The 20,000-nt window shown below is 37.9% G+C and overlaps 2 protein-coding genes across 9 annotated transcripts in view; one reads left to right on the top strand and one right to left on the bottom strand.

Annotated features, from left to right (window-relative positions):
- Pi3K21B (phosphatidylinositol 3-kinase regulatory subunit alpha) overlaps positions 1 to 7,822 on the top strand; it is a 612,638-nt gene extending 604,816 nt beyond the window's left edge. For 7 of the 8 annotated variants that reach the window (XM_070136335.1, XM_070136332.1, XM_070136333.1 and 4 more), the window contains 9 exons: positions 913 to 1,047; positions 2,643 to 2,889; positions 3,095 to 3,379; positions 3,497 to 3,707; positions 3,832 to 3,957; positions 4,098 to 4,901; positions 5,019 to 5,277; positions 5,408 to 5,547; positions 5,730 to 7,822. In XM_070136335.1, the coding sequence (XP_069992436.1) occupies positions 913 to 1,047; positions 2,643 to 2,889; positions 3,095 to 3,379; positions 3,497 to 3,707; positions 3,832 to 3,957; positions 4,098 to 4,901; positions 5,019 to 5,277; positions 5,408 to 5,547; positions 5,730 to 5,913 (2,391 nt within the window). In that variant the 3' untranslated portion in view covers positions 5,914 to 7,822. Of the gene's footprint in view, positions 1 to 912; positions 1,048 to 1,575; positions 2,496 to 2,642; positions 2,890 to 3,094; positions 3,380 to 3,496; positions 3,708 to 3,831; positions 3,958 to 4,097; positions 4,902 to 5,018; positions 5,278 to 5,407; positions 5,548 to 5,729 lie in introns of those variants that run through there. The other variant, XM_027362259.2, reaches the window with a different exon arrangement.
- Positions 7,823 to 7,959: 137 nt separating this feature from the next.
- Positions 7,960 to 20,000, bottom strand: part of P58IPK (dnaJ homolog subfamily C member P58IPK) — a 17,146-nt gene continuing 5,105 nt past the window's right edge. Inside the window, exons 2-10 of the mRNA XM_027362262.2 lie at positions 19,261 to 19,371; positions 18,401 to 18,600; positions 18,082 to 18,225; positions 17,435 to 17,616; positions 14,240 to 14,390; positions 13,311 to 13,500; positions 12,744 to 12,912; positions 10,866 to 10,975; positions 7,960 to 10,349 (exon numbers count right to left, since the gene is read on the bottom strand). Of these exons, the coding sequence (XP_027218063.1) occupies positions 10,183 to 10,349; positions 10,866 to 10,975; positions 12,744 to 12,912; positions 13,311 to 13,500; positions 14,240 to 14,390; positions 17,435 to 17,616; positions 18,082 to 18,225; positions 18,401 to 18,600; positions 19,261 to 19,371 (1,424 nt within the window). The 3' untranslated portion in view covers positions 7,960 to 10,182. The remainder of the gene's footprint in view (positions 10,350 to 10,865; positions 10,976 to 12,743; positions 12,913 to 13,310; positions 13,501 to 14,239; positions 14,391 to 17,434; positions 17,617 to 18,081; positions 18,226 to 18,400; positions 18,601 to 19,260; positions 19,372 to 20,000) is intronic.

Genomic DNA, 20,000 nt, shown 5'->3' with positions numbered 1-20,000 from the left:
TCGAAAGAACTTACGATTGCGAGTGGAATGAAATAACGTGTGCGAGAAACGAAGGGTGACAAGAGTGAGAGAGCGAGAGGTGCGGCGACTGCGCGCTGTGACGAGAGCTAACCTGCACTCACACGTCACCTCTGCCTGGCTTTGACTCATTCGGGCTTACTCTTTCGCAAAGATGAGCAAAGAGGAAGGGAGGAAGAGCTGGTTATGGTCATTGCATGTGATAGTTCCTGTGGTTGTAGATGAGAAAGAGGACTTCAGATCTTTATTATAATGCATTAGGAATGTTGGTTCTCTGCGCCTTCCACAAGCGGGAATACCCCGGAAAGACGTCCAACTTGTGCAATCAGATTTCGAGGGAAGCAGTGCGTGATGCGAAAGGGCTCGAGCAGCAAAGAAAACGAGGAGCTGGCGGTGCAGATGCAGGAGAAAGCCACACTGCATCTCCTGCCGACCAGCCCTCGCCGGCCGGCGTTCGCGGGCCGGAACCTTCCACTCGTTTCTGGTTTTGGAAGGAGGCCTTTGTGGCATTCTCCCTCCTTCTCCAGAAATGCTTCAGGCCTTTCTTCATAAAGGAATTGTGGAGGGGCGGGGTGTCCACGTGCTCTCCTACAGGATGTGCGGAGTGTCTCGCGCTGTGGATTAAGCTCGGGCATTGACGTCATCCATTAGTGTGGGGGTTGGTTGCTAGTCAGGCTTAGTGGGTACATGGATTTGAAGGAAATTTTCTTTTAATTGTGAGGATTATGAATGGGTCGTGGTATTTTTAACATAGTAAGAGCGTGAACATATTGAATCGCTGTTTATAATGTAGGTTTAATTGATTTTTATTGTATTTTACTTTTTAGTTTTATTTTATTTTGTTTTATTGCTAAATATGTATTATTATTAATGTCCTTTTTTCTCTCTTTGCAGCCGATCAGCCAATGGTCGTCAAGCAATGTGGTGGATTGGATGGCCACGTTGAACCTTGCGCCTTACACGGAGCTGTTTAAGGCCAAGGATATCAAAGGGACAGACTTGCTCACATTAGACAGAGACAAACTTGGGGTAAGTTAAATTGAGATTTTCTTTGCTGTATTATTGTTTGTTTCTTGGAGTTAGCATATGAAGTCGGGGAATGCCCAGTGTGGAGTTGGGCCCCGGTGTGTCGCTGAGCCTCGAGCGTTGGGAAACCACCGAAGTAGTCGAGTGGCGGCGGCGGTCGTTCCAGCGTCGTTGGTGTAGTTTGGTGTGAGAAGGGGCGGGGCGGGGAGGGGTGGGAGGGAGTGGGGCCCTCCGGAGAACGGCCGAAGCCCGTTCAGTGTGTGAAGGGCAGAGCAAGGGCTTGGTGGCGGTGCGCGCCTTCTGTCGTTGGAAGTTTCGCCGAGGAATTCGCTGCAGGATTTGATAACTTCCATCTCTCGTTGACTTCACACGCGCCGACGTCTGTGATAGATTTGTTTCTAGTCTTGTTCATTTGTTTACTTTTGGTAGCAAGCCTTTTGTTGTTTGTTTGCTTTTAGTTTCTCCTTTGAGCATATGTATACAAGGTATAGATCTATATACTTGTATAATATTTTTTTGGTTGTGCACTATGAGTGCATTTGAGTTTTGAATATTTGATTTAACATTTTACTAGTTTTTATTTTGTTTCTAGAGTTTGACTTGTAGTTTGTTGAATAGCAAGAATGGCGCCCTTGCTGATTTCCCCCTTCAAGTCCCCAATATCAGTGTTTTCGAGGTTGAAAGATTGGTCCGCACGTAAGCGCATGCGTGAAGATACCGCCGTGGCTACTACACCTATGCTCGAAGCATGTCGCCAGTGTTCCATCAGCAATGCAGCGGCACCAGAGAGGCACAGTGCCACATCCTTTTGCACGCCGCGGCCTGGTCACAGCCTGTCCATAGCCACGCCAGATAGTGGCATTCAGAGTCAGCCCACGTCTGCAGTAACCGATCGGTTAGCAGAAGCATGCAGTAAGGTCAGCAGTACCCCCATACCAATATGTAAAAGCAACTCGAGTTGCCAGTATCGGCGGATGAAAATACGGAGCTCGATAACAACACAGAAGAAGAGCATTGAAGTCGAGATTGACACCGAATACACTGGTGGGCAGTTCACGGAACAACTGGCGCCCCAGGCTCTGGCAGACAATCCAAGGCGTGTGTCCACAGCCTCCAGCATTTCAGCCGCAGCGCCTTCGGAAGCTACAACCACCACCACAATCACAAGCGAGGCCTCTTCGAGTACACGGTCAGATGGGGACTCGTGGTGTCTGAAACTGTCGGACTTGGATACGGCCGATTGCCTTTCGCCCGCCAGGAGTTCGGGTTGGGTTAGGTCGTCTCCCGATTATGTAAGGGCTAGAGGCCTCGGTGTTGATTCAAAGGCTGATAATTATTTTGAGTGTTGTGAGATAGATCAGGGTTTAGTTGTAGAGCGGTCTGAACGCCAAGCGGAGGAGCTTCCAATGCCGACGAAATGGGTATATTCGTCTGGAAGACCGAAGCCTCAGGTAAAGGCATCTAGACTAGTTTGTAGAAGGTTTTTGGGGTAGCTAGGAACACGTGAACACGTCTTATTATTGCTAATTGATACCATTACAACTTCATATCGTACTTCACAAAAGAGAGACTTACTGATTTATTCTATTTTTTTGCAGACTATGGGTATCAAGGATGAATTTCACCAGAAAGCAATTCTGGTGTGCATCGACCAGCTTCAGAATGAATGTTCTGACGGTCTGTGCATCGGGGATAGCGGCACTCCGTCAGCTGTCGGAGGAGGCGACTGCAACACCCCGGCCTCACATCATAACCTGCGGAACCACTCCTTCCATGACCTCCATCGGTGTGACAAGTGCGGACGCTTTCTGAGAGGCTTCATCCATCAGGGACAGTTTTGCCAGGGTAAGATTTCCTTGGCCTTTGGTTGTTGCTGTTATTTGTTTATTAAATTCTTTCTTTTTTGTATATAGAATCCTTTTTTGTCAGTTAGGTGACAAGGCAAGTCGCGAGATTTGCCACATTCAGATATTTTTGCAATTAATTCAGGTTGAAGGCTATCGATTATTCGAAGGCTATCGATTATTCATGTATTATTTCTCCCTTTCAGACTGTGGTTTAATCGCCCACCGCACGTGTGCTGCCACGGGGCTACCTCCTTGTGTAAGACAATCCTCCAAGTACTTCCGGCGTATCTTGCTCTCCTCCGTGTTTGGGTTGAGTCTCTGCACCCAGTTTAATCCTAAGGACAGTCCTGCCCCACTCTTGCTCGTACGGTGTTGCCAAGATATCGTTTTCCGTGCAAAGAGTGATCCTCACCAGGACTCCTATCGCCTGTACCGCACACCGCCCCAGCAGGAAACTCTTGCTCGACTTCGTCAGGAATGTGATGAAGGTAGGTGCTCGTTTTCAGTTGAGATTGATAATCAGTTTTGATGAATTGATATTGAGTTGTCGGTGCTCTAATTGGTTGAGATCAATATTCTAATATTTAAAAATAATTTTCCTACAGATATGTGCAATGTTGACCTAAGTGCATATGAACCCCACGTAATTGCGTACCTGATAAAGCGGTATCTCCGTGAACTCCCTGACCCAGTGATTCCAGAATCGTTTTATGATCGCTTTATTGAAGCAGCACGAATTCAAAATGATGACCAGTGTGCAAAATGCATGACACAGTTGATCAAGGAACTCAACCCTCACCATTCTTACACCCTACAGTAAGTCTCAAGAATTTGTATTTTGAAGTAAACTTGTTGGTATGAGTAATGTATTAAAGTTTTCATCCTACATTTTTTTTTCTTTTGTTTTATATGTGGTTTAATGATTGTTCTCTATTTCCAGGTTTTTGATGAACCACTTCCTCCAGTTGTGTCAGCTCCAGGTTGCACGTGGTATTTTGGACCCTCCAACTCTTCTTATTCAGTCTCTATGCCATGTACTTCTCAGGCCACCATGGGAAAAGATTGTGTAAGTATGAACATTTGATAATAACTGGGGAACATGGTTTTATTATTTTTTCTACTCAAAAGTCTATTTTGCATAATAGATAAGTGTATATATTTTATAATAGAGTGGAGTCCAAGGCTAATAGAACCTTTTATTTCCAGGGAATTGGCCCGTAACACAGAGGCACACATGCGAATTGTTGACATACTTTTGTTGAAAGTGGATTGGGGAGAAAGAGTGCCAGTGTTCGCAGATCCTCCAGCTTTGCCTCCTCGTCCAAGGATTTCTCACAGTATGGGAGAAGAGGGTGGAAGTCCTCCATCTCCACCCACTGGCAGTAGCTTAGGTATGCTTCCTTTTGGCACTGGACACTCAAACATCCCATCTACTGCACCAAAATCTCTACAGGATGCGGAATGGTATTGGGGTACCATAACAAGGGAAAATGTGAATGTACTCATGAAGGACACCAAGGATGGCACATTCTTGGTTCGAGATGCATCCACTGGAAACAATGAATACACACTTACTCTTAGGAAAGGAGGCTGCAACAAGCTAATCAAAATATGCCATCGCAATGGAACCTTTGGTTTCACGGAACCCTACAGTTTCAATTCAGTTGTGGAATTGATTGAGAATTTCCGCCAGCAAGACCTTAGTCAGTTCAATAAGGCACTTGACATCAAGCTGCTCCACCCAGTAAGTCGCTTCCACTGTGAAGAAGCCGAGGGAGCAAGAATGAGAGTGGAAGACATTCTTGGACGACTTTCAGACCTCAACAAGCAGTACCTCTCAAAGACCTCTCAATACAATAGTGCATATGAGAAGCAGGTGGCTTTAGCACAAAATATGCAGATGAGTCGCCAAGCCCTTGATAGCTATGATGAAACCATTTTGTGGATTGAAGACCACTTAAAACTCCATGAAAAGTTCAGAATGGAAGCACAGCCCCATGAGATTAATGAGTAAGTAAATTCATCTTTATAGTTTCTCAAGTATATAGAAATATGTAAAAATAACAATTCTGTGAGTTAACATAACTCTTATTTCCCATGATCTAATATTTTTCCTCAATTTTGCAGTTTGTTGAATAACAGAGGGGTACTGATTGACCGCCTAGAACAGGTCAAAGATGCTCGGAATCAGCATGACATTAGCCTCGCTGCAATAAAGAGAGATTGCCAAGCAGTTGAACGTCAGTGCACTGGTCTGAAGTTAGATGTTATGAAACTTGGGAAGCAGATGGACAAGCTGAAAAATCTGCTGCTTTCTCGAGGTCTTTCAGCAGACATGATGGATCAGTGGCTGGAACAGGCAGATCCTTCTCAGCCCCATCAACCAGTAAGTATATAGCTTATATGGAAAGTGATGAGGTTAAAGTGATAAAGAGGATGAGTTATGTATATGCTGCAAAATATGTTTTAAGACTGTAAATTTATTTCCTGATTTATAATCTTGTTTTCTTCCACAGTCTCCAGAGTTGAGTAATGAATCCCTGTGGCGATTTGATGCTTGCTCTCGTGAAGAAGCTGTAAATCTCCTGCAAGGCAAGAGTGATGGTACCTTCCTTATCAGAACAGCCCAGAATGGAGGCTATGCTCTCTCAATAGCGTAAGTATTTTCTTCAAGCAGTATTTTTCTTGGTTTGGTGAAAAAAAGGAAATGAGGTTCAGTAAAATTTTAGTAACACAATATTTGCAGAATTGTTTAACTGGTTTACACAAAATCATTTTTATTTTTATTGTAATTGAATATCAACATTTTAGTTAATCTGGAATATTTTTCTTTTTCAGATGCAGCAAGGAAGTGCAGCACTGCAGGATTCATCAGGGAGAACATGGCTATGGTTTTGCTGAACCGTTTCTCATCTACCCAAGTCTTCGGGATTTAGTCCTGCACTACTCTGAGAACTCCCTCCTTATGCACAATGACCTGCTCCACACAACTCTAAAATATCCAGCTCGCCTAGCCAGCTAGTGTTTGCATCACATTAAGTAGGGTATGAACACCCTGTAGGATATTAAGAGTATAAAAAGCTTAAATATTGTTAATACAATATAACCAAATTAAGACAGAGCTGAAAATATGCTGATCCAATGCCCTAATTAGGGAGGTTGGGTATGGGATTCTGTGAATGCCACAGCAAAGTTGAAACTCGGCAGATAAGAGTGGATCTTTTCTCAGGAAACCAGTGACTGTTGCCAGGAATGACATGGATTGTCTAAGATATGCATTCTGCTGAACAAAAGTGATGGCTTTTCTTTGCAGAAATTGCACAACAGGCTCTGGAATTGGTCAAGTTGCACTTCTGCACATGTTACATCATGGCTGAAGGCCATTTTGTCCCTCCACGGCCGCCACCAGATTTTATTCAGTGCTATACAGTGCAGTCAAACAGATTTAAATTATTATTAAGAAGAATTATGCAATGTCAACTGAATGAATTTTGGTAGCAATGTGGAGTTCCATTTTTTACTCTGTGGTACAAATTAGTTTCAGGACAAGCAAAGGCAAGTTGTTTTAAGTGACATTGATAGGTTGTCATGTCCTGCAGAGTTTAGTATTGAGTGATCAAAGTACGGGTAGTACCCCTATACAAAGAGGCTACCCATGCATATGTTTTCGTAGTGGCCAAAGACATTAATCCATTGCAAATATTTTGCTGTCATTGCTTGATAAAACCCCATAACCTATATTGTTTTAAAAATAGTTGATATTTTAAAGAATATTAACATATATAGGCTACACAGAATCTGTTAATATTTGATACAATGAAATGTGCTGTGAAGAACTGTTTGCCTCTTTGTTTCCAAAGATTGTCAAGATCTCCTATTCAGAAACAGACAAATGTGTTGGACACGCAAACGTGTGTGACGTGAAGTGACAGACCTAAGAGAAGTTGCTGCATTCCAGTTATGACTGAACTGAGGACGTTCTGAAAGACCATATGTGACTCTTGATTCAGGCGTTAAAAAATTTTCATGTGTGATATAATCATTAATAATGGAAAAAAATAAATGAACACGTAAGTGCTCTAGCTAGAGATGATGACTTGGAACAGAGGGGTAGCCAAGTCAACTCTAGTCCCTAGTAACCCTTAGCCACACACTACATAGTCTTTAACTTCATCATAAAAAGTTTCATCTCATTATTATATTTTTAAGGCTAGAGTTTCATACATTATATTGTTTGTATCATTGAAATATACTATGTTGAATTTATTGTACTTATTTTTTATTTTATTTTTTTCTTGTATGTATGTTCAGAAATGTAGATATGAATGCATTTGCATGTTGCTGTATGACTGTGTACAGGTGTGCATGTGTGTATATTTTTTTCTACACCTCATTATATTTATGAACCCTTCCACTAAATAATAAATGTTGATGGGTCAGCCATGGACTAGTAAATATGTGAGCTTTGGTCACTGAAATTTATGAATCTGATCTGCATTAGTGCTAGTCTTCAAAAGATTTTTTTTTGTTGTACAACAAACTACATAGAGATTGAATTGTCATTATATGAAGCTTTGTATTTCTCACTAAGCAGTGAAAGATGGCTGATTTCTCATATTCACTTAGTCACCTCTCCTCCTCATTACATGCTGAATAACCTGGTGTTGATGATGGCAGATGCCAAATTGATAAGTGGATAAAGTCATTAATGTTGTATGCCATATGTCCGGTGATTTAGGTTATGTTATGTTAATGAGGTGAAGCCAGGTGGCTGCACAATGTGATATTGTGGTGTGTGGCTTTGGGCAGTTGTGTGCCGAGGCAGGTAGTCATGACTTGGCCACACAGCCACTACCCCGACCTGTCGCTTGTCACTTTTCCCTCCCATGCTACGCAGGGAAATAAAGTCTCAATAAAGTGCTCTTTGGTCAGTATTCTTTCCTTTATCACCTGATTAGAAAATACTGGGTATTTTCTTTCCCTCTTGTACACGACTCCATGAGAACAGAAAAAAAATGCCCAAAAATCCCAATTAAAAATAATTCTAGTTGGGTATTAATAAGATAAATTCATGAGAAACAAATTGTTATTTCATATATACATAACATTTGCAAATCCACAGGTAACTTTTACAATCTTGTAAATACACAGGGATGGATGTTCATACATGATTTTGTACTTAACATGTACTCCTTTGCATATTTCTGTATGAATGACATTTTAATTTTCATTACATCACATACTTGGAAAATTAGCACTTCTGAAAATAATCTTAGTCTATAAACATGAATATTTTATTTTCACGTATGTGAAGTTATATGTTTGATACAATCTGTTCTTGAAACACAAAAGTGGGAATCTTCTCAACAGAATTGATATGAAAGCTATGATTGAGATGTCATCAGTAGTACAACTTCACTTGATTTTTTTCTTAATTTACTGATTGTGGAACTAGCATTGAAAAAGAGGCAGAACTGATGTTTCATGACACACCACCACCTCAATGGAGTAAACATCTCAAAGGCAATTTCTAATTTGTAGTATATCCTAAACAAACTATTTTCTTCATCTTAATTTAGTCCTGCAATTACTGTCTTTGACCTTGACATTTAAACATCAATCTTATATGGTCTGCTTTTAAAAATGACTATGCAATGCCATCAAATTGTTGACATTACACTATTATTACATAGGAAGGTAAATTTTCAAGAAACAATCCTATTCAATGTCTAATGAAGACTAGAAGTGAAAGCAATAAAGTTTACTCAGGAGCAAGGGACAAAGCAAAGCATTTACCTAATCTGCCTGAGTTGGTGGAAGATATTTTAGTTGCTGCAATACTGTTCACACATGAATTTGGTGAAAGTTATTTTAAAGTGATTATCCATTCATTAAACACACCTTAATTAAATGTCACATTGTGATTTAAGCTACACATTACATGACCTGATCACTCAAATTTGTTTACCCTAGCCAGCAGAAAGCAAATTTTACATTAGCGGCAGAAAAAATAATGCTACAAACAATTTTCACTATTCTGAGAAATCCAATGCAGTGCTGCAGTAATACTGCCACAGTGCAATATATTTTAAAATGTGAAGAAATATAGAAAAGCATTGGAAAAGAAGAAAAAAGGAAATGAAGTAACACTTTTATATTAAATAATGATAATCGCTTTACTTTCAGCTCTTACAATGCTATTCTGATTTTATAATAACCATGGTACATGATATCTGTCCTACCTTGAGGTGCAATATGGATGTACAATTTACATACTGATGACATCATGAATTTGCATGAATATGATTTCTCACTAAATGCTTCTCAAATAGCCTTCTATGAAAAGATGGCAGTTCAAGAAAGAAAATGTAAAATCATACATTATGATAACAAAACAAATGCCCATAACAAAAAATGGAAAGGGGGGAAAAAGAAAAAAAAAATCCACATTAATCCATTAGTGAAGGAGAGGAATCTTTCATGTGCTTTTCCTTTGCTACTAATGGTCGGAATAGACAATTTCTTCTAGCTAGAAAGAAATACAGATTGTGACACATCAACACACAATTTTAACACTCGCTCCATCACCTTTCACGAATCAAATGATTAGTAATTCATTCATCAGTCAGTCATTGTCAGTAAAAGTTCAATAAAAACAAATCCTCAAGGAATCAAAATCTCAAAGGAAATATTTTTATGATCGAGGAGGAAGTGAAAATGAAGACAAAAAAAGAAAAAATATATATATATATATGAAAAAAAATTAAAATAATAATAATAATAATAATAATAATAATAATAATAATACGACCAAAATGCAAGGCACTAGAGTGTAAGTTTCTTACGATGTTGGCGGCCTAGATCTGTAATCCCTGAAATACTATGATCCTTGAAATATTCAACTTTCAGATTAAATTAAAGCAGGTTGCAAGCATTTCTTTCTTTACTGACTTTCCTTCTGGAGCCATGAACTTCCTGTTCAGCTTACAGTCAACTAATTATATTCCTTAATGATCAAGGTGTGTGATTTCTTTGTAAACAATGATAACATTTAAAGGTGGAACATATAAATAGCTTGCCCAATTTAGTATCGAGCTAGTCTGTATGATCTTACATTTCCTTTTGACTTTTATTTAATGTGATATTCTTAAATAGCACTTTTCAATTTCAATATTTTGTGTTTAGTGACAAAAAGTAATTCCAGCCATCTCGCACATACAAATCCAGTAATATAATAAATAAACTTTTTTTTTCTAAGGATTTACAAAAAAACACTAAAAAATGCACTGCATTAGTTAAAGTGGAATTTGAAACCTCCACCATGGAATCCACCACCAGGGAAGCCTCCATGCTGGAAGTGGAAGTGCTGGAAGGGGTTGAAACCTTGGCCACCTTGGCCCTGCTGCTGCTGCTCTGGGTCAAGAGGATCTTCTCCTTGGTCGAACTTCTTTCTCATTTCTGTTGAAAGGAAGATGCAAGAAAGAAGGAAAAAAAGCATTTAGTATAAACTGGTCCAACAATATCCATTTAACAAATCTTTTAATTAATTAATATAAGCACAAGTGTTTACCCTAGGACATAAAATAAATAAACGACACATATGATCTACATAGGTAACTATGACACTATTGTTAAGGCTTCAATACACAGATGTAAAGAGAACCTTTTAATAGCAAAGAACAGTAATAATCAGTTCGTTGCAAAAGAAGGTACAGTATCATCCAAGGAAATTCATATCTCAAGGCAATACATAACAATTACATAACAAAAATAAGTTCAATATTATCCTAGTGTTAGTAGCCATGATAGGAAGAACTTCTATTCAAAATGATTATTTTAAATGCGTAATTAAGGAAAATGGGGTATAAATAAGAATAAATAATTCCACAAGGCTAGATTTGTAGTCAGTTCTCTTTCTTTCATACTGTACCTTTTTTAGTAAAATCATAATAAAATGTGAGACTGCAAGATTACCTTCATCGGTCAGCACCTCCTTTGCCGCTGCAATATCAATGAACATCTTTTCTGCCTTCTCCTTCTCTTTTCCTTCGTAGTGGTCTGGATGCCACTTTTGTGCTAATGATCTGTGAAGGAAAAATATTAACAAAGAATTAGGTATTCTATAATGTATAGTAAAAATACGTATATATGCACTCTTCTAAAAGAGAGAGGTTATTTATTCTTTTTAGATTCTACTCTCACCTGAATGTCAATTCTAGGCCATCCTATATGCCTAATAGTAATTTTATTCATCAATTTTCTATAAATAAAAGGTTTCTTACTTAAGACCTTCACATAACAACCTATTTTTCCATGTCATAGCCAACATGTGTTCATCGTTACCTCAGTGCCACCAGGAACATTTAATGTCCACTGTAGGTTTAGTTTGTGAATTGTGTTTACACACAGATGACTCCAAACAGCTCATCCACCAAGGAGCCAATTAGAAGGCCTATGTGATCCCATCTGTTTTATTTTCTGATGCTATCAATATTGATGCTATTATTATTGATATTATGATTATTTTAATACTATTCTCAATACAAATAGCAATATAAATATAAACAATTATTTCCAAAACTCAAAGAACAGGATTAACAAGTGAGATAGGTATGACTAGCAATTGATTTCTTTGTGGCTAAGCATTTGTGGAGCCACTGTGTGTAAAGACAATAAATTAAAATCGCAGTGGACATGGCATCTACAAGCATGCCATCCCCAGTGCCAATGGGTTAATCTGAGAGATGACATCCCAAAAAGAACACCTTTTTAATGGTTCACAATTACACTTAGCACCCACTCATTTACAACATACAATTACTATCACATTAGCTGAAATCTTGCCATAAACATTACACATCACACAAAAAGATGATCTGAATAACAAATAGTTTTTCCCCTTCAGGTTTTGCTGACTGTATTTTCTAAGTTCTTACCATTCTAGCTACAGTATTTTTCGTTTTACTGCAAAACTTGTGAAGAACAATCATTCACTGACAGCAAATGTGATGTCTGTACTTCTGGGGTGCATGACAGGATATTCAGGGGGTCCATAATAGACATCTCATATTTAGTTATCATTTCATTTACATTTATCAAGCAAATTTACTTTATTTAGGCTTTTACTGAAAAAAGAATATTCAATAATGCCATTAATTTTAATGTTATTTAACACTTAATACATATTTTTAAAGGCCAGCCAAGACAAAAAAATTTAGTAAAAATGAAAAGGTATATGCAGCACATCAGCACATATTAAGCATCAGGGGACACACAATTGGCCAAAGTTTGACAACTGCAGATCTAAAGCTCAATTCACGATAATAAGAAGTACCATTGGAAACTAGGGATCATACAAAATACACAGAAAGGGAAGCATGTGAAGCAATGAGAGAATAGGCAAATAGCACCACAAATTGAAAAGTTGCACAGTGCCTCTTTTAGTCTTCTCTTTACTTTTACTCTTTTTTCCAGGCATACTTAGGGTCAAGGAAGCAAGCAGTGTTTTGGAGATGTTTAAATTCTTTTCTTCTTTATGATCTTTTCAGCTGATTAAGAATACTCATATGTATTATAGGGAGAATGCAAAGACATGGGTGGTGACTTTAAACCATCACATAAGAATTGGACAAGAAATGGACTTTCGGCAAATGGAGACAAGTACACCACAGGCTAGCATACACAAGCTTTTGGATGGCATAAATAACATTACAGCCAGCCAATATGATAGGTACACATTACAATATACCTGTATTCTAAAGTCAGAATCTATTTCCTAGCTCAGCTGAAAGCATATACAAAAAGCACAAAATATGGAGAAAGATGGAACCCAACAAAAACAGTCCTACTTACCTATAAGCCTTTTTGATTTCGTCCTTGCCCGCTGTTCTTTTAACGCCAAGGATTTTATAATAATCTCTTTTACTAGCTTGTTTTTTAAGTTTCTGCACTTTGTCGACACCTTCCTTTGCTCTCTGAAGCCCTTCATCAATATTGAGGGCTTTCTGGTAACTATTTAAAGCTGGAAGTCAAGAGAGAGAGAAATGCATAAGATGTGAAAGATTACTGAAAATATTTTGGAGCCAGATAGTTTCTTAAAAACCTATTTCAAAATGATACCTACCCGCCACAAACTAAAAGTAACAGTCAACACAAGAATTGAGAGAGCTTGAAATCTTATATTGGAATATAACTCAAAAGTATATCAAGCATAAATTGACACACCTTTCCACCAAAACAGAGCAATATATCCAACACAAGGGAATAAAAAGTGTAAATGTAAACATACAATAAAATAGAAATAAACAAATAAAGAAGAAGAAAATAATCATAAAACAAATACTAAAATAAAATAACAAATATACGAGTAAAAGTAAGAAACCAAATAAAGAAAAGAAAAAAAGAAAAACACACACAAACCTTCATCATATTTCTCTTCCAGCAAGAGGGCTTCCGCCATATCACAGTAAAGTCTCGCCTCCTCCTTAATGTCAATGGCCCTCTGACACGCCTCCACAGCGGCTTCTGAGTCGGTGCGTGACTGGCACTGGCACAGCTTGTCATAGGCAAGGAACCTGACTTCTTCATACTCCTTTTCTTCCCTGAGGATCTGAATCGGGAGAATGCGATATTATAGATTTGTTTCAAACTAAATTCTCCATGATAACATGATTTATTATAATTGTGATATTAAAGAAAGTAGCTGCAGTAATAAAGAAGAGCAGAAAATCCATTTTTTAAATATTTTTAGTCAGTGATTAGGTATATTTAGTTACAATTATTCAAATTATTCATATTATGTGACCATCTAAAAAATGATCTATGAATTTTTTAAATCATGAATAAGAACTGTAAAATGCTACGCAAATTATGTTCAACTTCATCTCTGAAACTCACAACTATCAATAAATCTCTCTGCAGAATTTCAGAGAAATGAACACATTGGTAAATGAGGCATACTGGAAAAGCTTGGATTGTTTATTTCTTTATACTCTTCTTTTTCTGCTTCCTCTTCATCCCTTCCTGACGTATTTTTGCATTAAAGGATTTTTTTTTAGCGTTATTCCTCCTTAATTTCACTCCCTTTAACCTCCCCCTCTTCATTTAACTGCAATGTGCAGCTCATTCAAACATTAGTCACAAAACCCTGGCAATAAAGCCAGTAGAAACTTACAGCATAAATAACAATATCAACAATTAAATTCCCCAAAACAGATACTAATGATAACTGATAACAATGGTAATAATAATATGCCTAAAACTAATAAAACAACTGAGGAAAACCGAAAAGTAAGATACGAGTAATTACAAGAAAACCCTAATAAAAGAAAACAGAAAAAAATACTCACCTTGCTTGCCGTAGCTGTGCAATCCTCGTACTTTTTCTCATTTGCAAACTCCTGAGCATTAGTGACTAGTTTGTTGACCTTTTTCACTTTCTTGTAGAAAGTGAAGCACTCCTTGTGATCTGGGTCCAACTTCAAGCACTCACGAATTTCACTGGGGAGAAAAGGGAAAAGTTGTTAGTATTTATGCACATTCTTTGTATAACATTGCAGACAGAATGGAAGAAATAAATATACATGTATGAATGGCTGTTAGAACTCCACAATGTGAAGAAGCATAACCTCAGACAAAATATAAAAGCTGTAATATCATTCTGCAGAGTTTATGCTCATAATCTAAGCTAATTGCATTAATAAAGATTTGCTAAAACAAAGAGAAATTGATAGATGTTGAAAACTTGATGCTTGGGACAATAGCACTTGGCTTTTCCACTTGGATGGAAAGACATAATATCTGCTTAATTTAAGCAATGTAAGGGTTTTTTCCTGCTGTGAAAAATAATTCTGCTAATAAGTATTTCACATCTAAGGAACTGGTTCCAGTACCCATATGTTGCATTTATGATTATACAAAACATAATTATGAAATTGTATTCCCACTAACTTTCTGTAGCTTCATAATTTCTTAGCACTAATAGTTAATAAGGCTCTGAGCACTTACTAGGGAGGAGTTTGACAAAAAGTTCATCAAATTTCTTCCATTACCAGTTTGCACCTATTGTTTTCAGATATAAGTCAATCAATTAATTGGTCCTTTTTCAACCCCTATGATCCAGATGATGCAACCCTCAAGTCATGAAAAAATTTGGCCCAAGGTGCAGCTAACATGAACATGCTGTCATGGGAAAATTTGACTGTGGACCAAGGTGACGCAAAATTGTCGTTATGAGCATTTTGGCTGAAGGTGACTCACCACGAGTACACAAACCTCTTCTTGGAGGGGGAATGGACAGATTTGGTGATTAAGAAGGGGCTTTTGCATTATTTCCATTCATAAATAAGTGTGAAAGGTAATGTCTGTCAGCCATGACTAGAAGAGTGCTAGCTTCAAGGACAATATTTCCATGTTCAGAATCCTAATTCTGCTCGGAAAATAGCAAAAAAGTTATAAATGCTTATACTGTAAAAGACGAAATAACATTGCAATGAGGAGACATGGAGTCTTGTCACTGCACACGAGTGTTAATTTACTCCTGGCCTACAAGCTACCCACTCGGGTGTCCACTCACATATTTTGGGCCCCATGATGGTGAGCAAAGCATCTGAATCCAATGGGTTAAATCAAAATCACACTATATTATCAGATACATTTACATTTAGGAATATATCTCTATGTTACCTCGCCAATATGTCTCCACTGGGAGCATCAGTGTCAAAGCAAATGAAGTCAAATCTATAAAACTCACTAGCAATTTGCTAAGGAATCTCTCCATTCTATAATGTTTCAGTATAGATTTCTGAAAATTTATGCAAAACATATTGAACAACATTTTGACCATGTTTTGGACTGCTTACTCTCAGTCAACTCAAAGCTTGGACTTTCTAAATGTAAAAAACTAAAGAGATGCACATGACATTTGCACATATGTGATATTAGAATGAATTTTTACCCTTTATTGGACCATGAATCTCACTTAACACTTCTGACAACCTGTTTGGGCTAAGAGTGGCATGGTAATTCATTAAATCTTATAATTTCCCTGCAGTCTTCAGATGAAGAATATTACCACCCCTTGCCTACATTTTCAATTTTATATGCATCTTTATGGATATGCTCACATGCACATGCCTGCATAATGGTCATGGAAAACCTGTCCATGCTGGAGAAGGCTAGAATGCAGCAGGCATGTCTAGCATAACCAGGGGGGGTTCTGCATACCTCGAAAAGCACCTTCTTAATCCATGTGAACCACACTGAAGGATGAAATCTAGGTCGTAGTAGGACACGTAACATAAGATGTTAAAGAACAATAATAAGCTGATTTGAAGAACTATGCTGGCCAGGTCTTCCATCACAGCAAAAGCGATTAACCCAATGCCGACAGGAAATGTTGCATTCACTTTAGTATTGTTTTGTTAAATGTTCTGTACATAGAAGGCTCTGTCAGTGCTTAGCCACAAAGGAGTCAATTAGTAGATCTTGTGACTTCACCTTTCATTGAAATAGCGGGAAAATGCTTTTTTACTAATGCTATCAATACTGCCACTGTTACTTTTGTTATAAATATCATAATTACTGTATTGTTATTGACATTATCATCAGCAGTATTGAATACTTGAAAATATTATAAAAAAACAGGTGAGACAGGTAGTTCTTGTGACTTAGTCCTTGTGGAGCCATCTATATGTAAAAACAATTACTAAATTAAATACACAGCAGGCATGGCACATGCGCACATGCCATCCCCAGCAGCAAGTGGTTAAGACTGAGAACTAGGATCTGCTGCAAGATCTCTCTCCAAATACCCTACTTTGGTTCATTTCTCCCAGACTGATGGTTGCTTTTGCTGATTCCTAATCATCATTCCCATGAACAGGTGTACAAAGAATCCAATCGCAGTAAGAAAAAAAGAAAAAAAAAGAAAAGAAAAGAAAAAGAAAGGGGGGGAAGCTATTTTTCCTATTGCATGTGTCCTAACATATTTGATTTCCCTCTTATGAAACATGGTATGAAACTCAGAAACCACACTAACTGGTAAAAAAAGAGACATAACAGTAATTATATTAGGTCTAAGCATAGGCAAAACGGCCTATTCACACTGTTCACAGTTTGTTTTTACTTTCATGAAATATTCTTAATTCCATAATTTTATGCATTTTTTTTTAGTATATACCAACTAGACGCAAAGTGCAAAAAAATCAGTAAATTATAGTTAAGAATTAATGATAATGATAAAAACACAAAGTCAATAAAATATTTCAACTTAATATCCTGCCTACTCCAAAAACCAATAATGATAATAATAATACTAATAATAGTAATAGTACATACAAATTATAAAAAAAAACTTTCAAATTCAAATTCCTTGCCAATTTACAACCATCCACAATCCTCAACATCATCCACTTACGCTAAATGATAAAAAAGAAAAAAGAAAAAAGGGAAAGAAAGGAAAAAGAAATCAAATTTCCCACCCACTTCCAACATCAAAAGCATCCACAACAATTCACAATCGCCACGAGCCTCATCCAACTCACTTCAGCCCCTGCTCCACGTCTCCCGTCTGATAGTAGAGCGTGGCAAGCTTAAGGAACCCAGAGGTGTTGTCCTGGATGAGCTTGGTGGTGACGCGCAGGTCGGCGATGGCACTTGCGACATCCCCCACAGCCTGGTAGGCCTCCACACGCAACTCACGGAGGGAAGCGTCCCAGGGGCATCGCTGCGAGGGGATTTAGGGGTGTTTGGGGATGGGGGAATGTGGATAGTTATTCTCATGCAATGTCACTCAATCCAAAGGTTGTGGCTTTTGCTAAGCTTCTATTTATCTGGTGTCTTGTTATGGTGAAGACTTGAACTGATTCATCATGTTATAGATTCATCACTCAAGCCAACTGTTACTCACTATATCATCATCATGTGTTCTGTAATTTCACTCTAATCTAACATTCTGTGCACAGTTGTCTTTATTTCAATAATATGATGAACAATTCTGTCTCAATTTGCCAATTTTAGTTGTTGTTTTATATAGAAAGATAATCACTTTACCAGAAAGTACACTGAGAGTAATGACCTAATTAAGAGGGAAAATGTCAATGCTGTTGTAAAAACCAACAGAGAGAAGTACCTACATCAACTGTGCATATCTACTAACAAGGAACATTAAACATAAGGACAAGTTCCTCACCTCAATGATGTTCTTCAGGAGGAGGATAGCATGCTGATAACGCCCCGTTCTAACACTTGAGTAAGCCTCCAGGATTTCCTTTTTCAGAGGTTCTATCGTTACATATAACTTATTCGCTTCCTCGTGGTTTTGATCTTTCCGTAGCTGAAAGGCAGCCAAAGCTTAAACTCATATCATAATACCTAAACCCATTCTATATTTCACTCAAAGAAGGAGGAGGAAGAGGAAGAGGAAGAGGAGGAAGAAGTAGAAGAGGAAGAGAAAGAGGAGGCAGCAGAGGAGGAAAAAGAAGAAAAAGAAGAGGAGGAGGAGGACTTACCACATGTTCCAGGTCAATATGAGCCTCCTCTAGGCGACCCAACTTGACCAGGACACCGCCACGCTGGGCACGGGCAGCAGTGAAGTCGGGCTTGAGCTTAATCACCTCATCCAGATCCTGGAGACCTGGCCGCGCTCTGCCCAGGGCCAGGTATACTGTGGCGCGACGGTAATAACTCAAGTAGTTGGTTGGATCACCATCTGTGTGAAGGAAAATATAAAAGAATCGGAATTAAATAGCATCAATCAAATCTTGGACTGGAAGATAATCATATGAGTGTATTTTTTTTACTTCAAATGACATCTCTAATCTTCTGTCATAATGATTTAAAAGAAGTTCCTGTAGACCTTAAGGAAATGAAAATTACATATATCCAAATAAGTGTACATAGAGACAGTATTTCTAGTCTCCGAATCTATGGTATCTCTTGCAGATAATTCTGTCTCTTTATGATTATTCTCATCATTATTCTAACTGTGGAGATGAGAAAAGGGGGACTAGAATAAGAGGGGTGGAAGAAAGAATGAAAATGACAGAAAAATCAGGAAAGAATGAAATTAAAAGCAAAATAAAAAAAAGAAGATATACATATATAATACAAATCTTGAATAGTGGCAGGCACAGAAAAAACAAAAGAAAGAAACTGCAAGCAAAGAGACAATGCAAAGCATCCTAGAGAACATAAAAAAAGCAAATGAAATAAAGAATATAAACAACAGGATAGAAAAAAAAGGAAACCAACAAAATGAATCTTAAAAAATACAAATGAAAAGATTTCTGTATATCAGCAAGGACCAAAAATAAGAATATAGGTAATACAAATAATGCAAACAAGGACAATAGCTGTGACAGCCACTTACCTATGGCAGCATGAAAGTGCGAGAGAGCATCATGAAGCTGGCCCTTAGCTAACATCTGCACACCCATTTGCAAGTGTCGGTCAACTTCAGCTGCACTTGTGCTCTCTACCTCTGCAAAAGAAGGAAAGGGCGTTGAAGAATTTACCACAACAAACAGCGCGGAAGTAAAGGAAAGCTGAATATGCTTCATTCCAGCATCCAGGCTATTGACTGTGATGGAAATACTGTCCCACTGAAAAGCAACATGATGAATAATTAATACCTAATCAATTAAGTTCCATCAACTTGCAAGAAAAGAAATATGACCATAAAATTGTGATATCAACACTGTTCTTGATGTTTTTCTTGTTTTTCCATAATGGATAATATAAATATTTCTATATTTTTGCCTGCATATTGAACATGTTTATACCTTAACATCCTCTGTCAGCACCAGTAAACGTCTGCTCTTCGTAATATCTCTCAACAAAAGCAGGAAGTTATTTACACTCACAAATGGGAGACATAATGAGCCATCAGGCAGGATGTGCTTTCATGCAAGTGACAGTACAAATTTCTCTCCCTGATACACACCAGAGCTGAACAAACTAAAACAAGGATTTCAACAAAAAGGAGATATCCTCTAAATTATCCTCTCTCATGTTTGCCCCCTCCCCCAAAAGGTGACTTTACACTCATGATATTAAAGATAAATATATCAGACTTAAATTAATGGTACTTCTTCATGCTACATCTGCATC

This window comes from Penaeus vannamei, chromosome 22, assembly GCF_042767895.1.
Source record: "Penaeus vannamei isolate JL-2024 chromosome 22, ASM4276789v1, whole genome shotgun sequence".
Lineage (NCBI taxonomy): Eukaryota > Metazoa > Arthropoda > Malacostraca > Decapoda > Penaeidae > Penaeus > Penaeus vannamei.
Note: the sequence above shows the minus strand (reverse complement) of the source record. Positions and strands in the feature narration are given on the sequence as shown.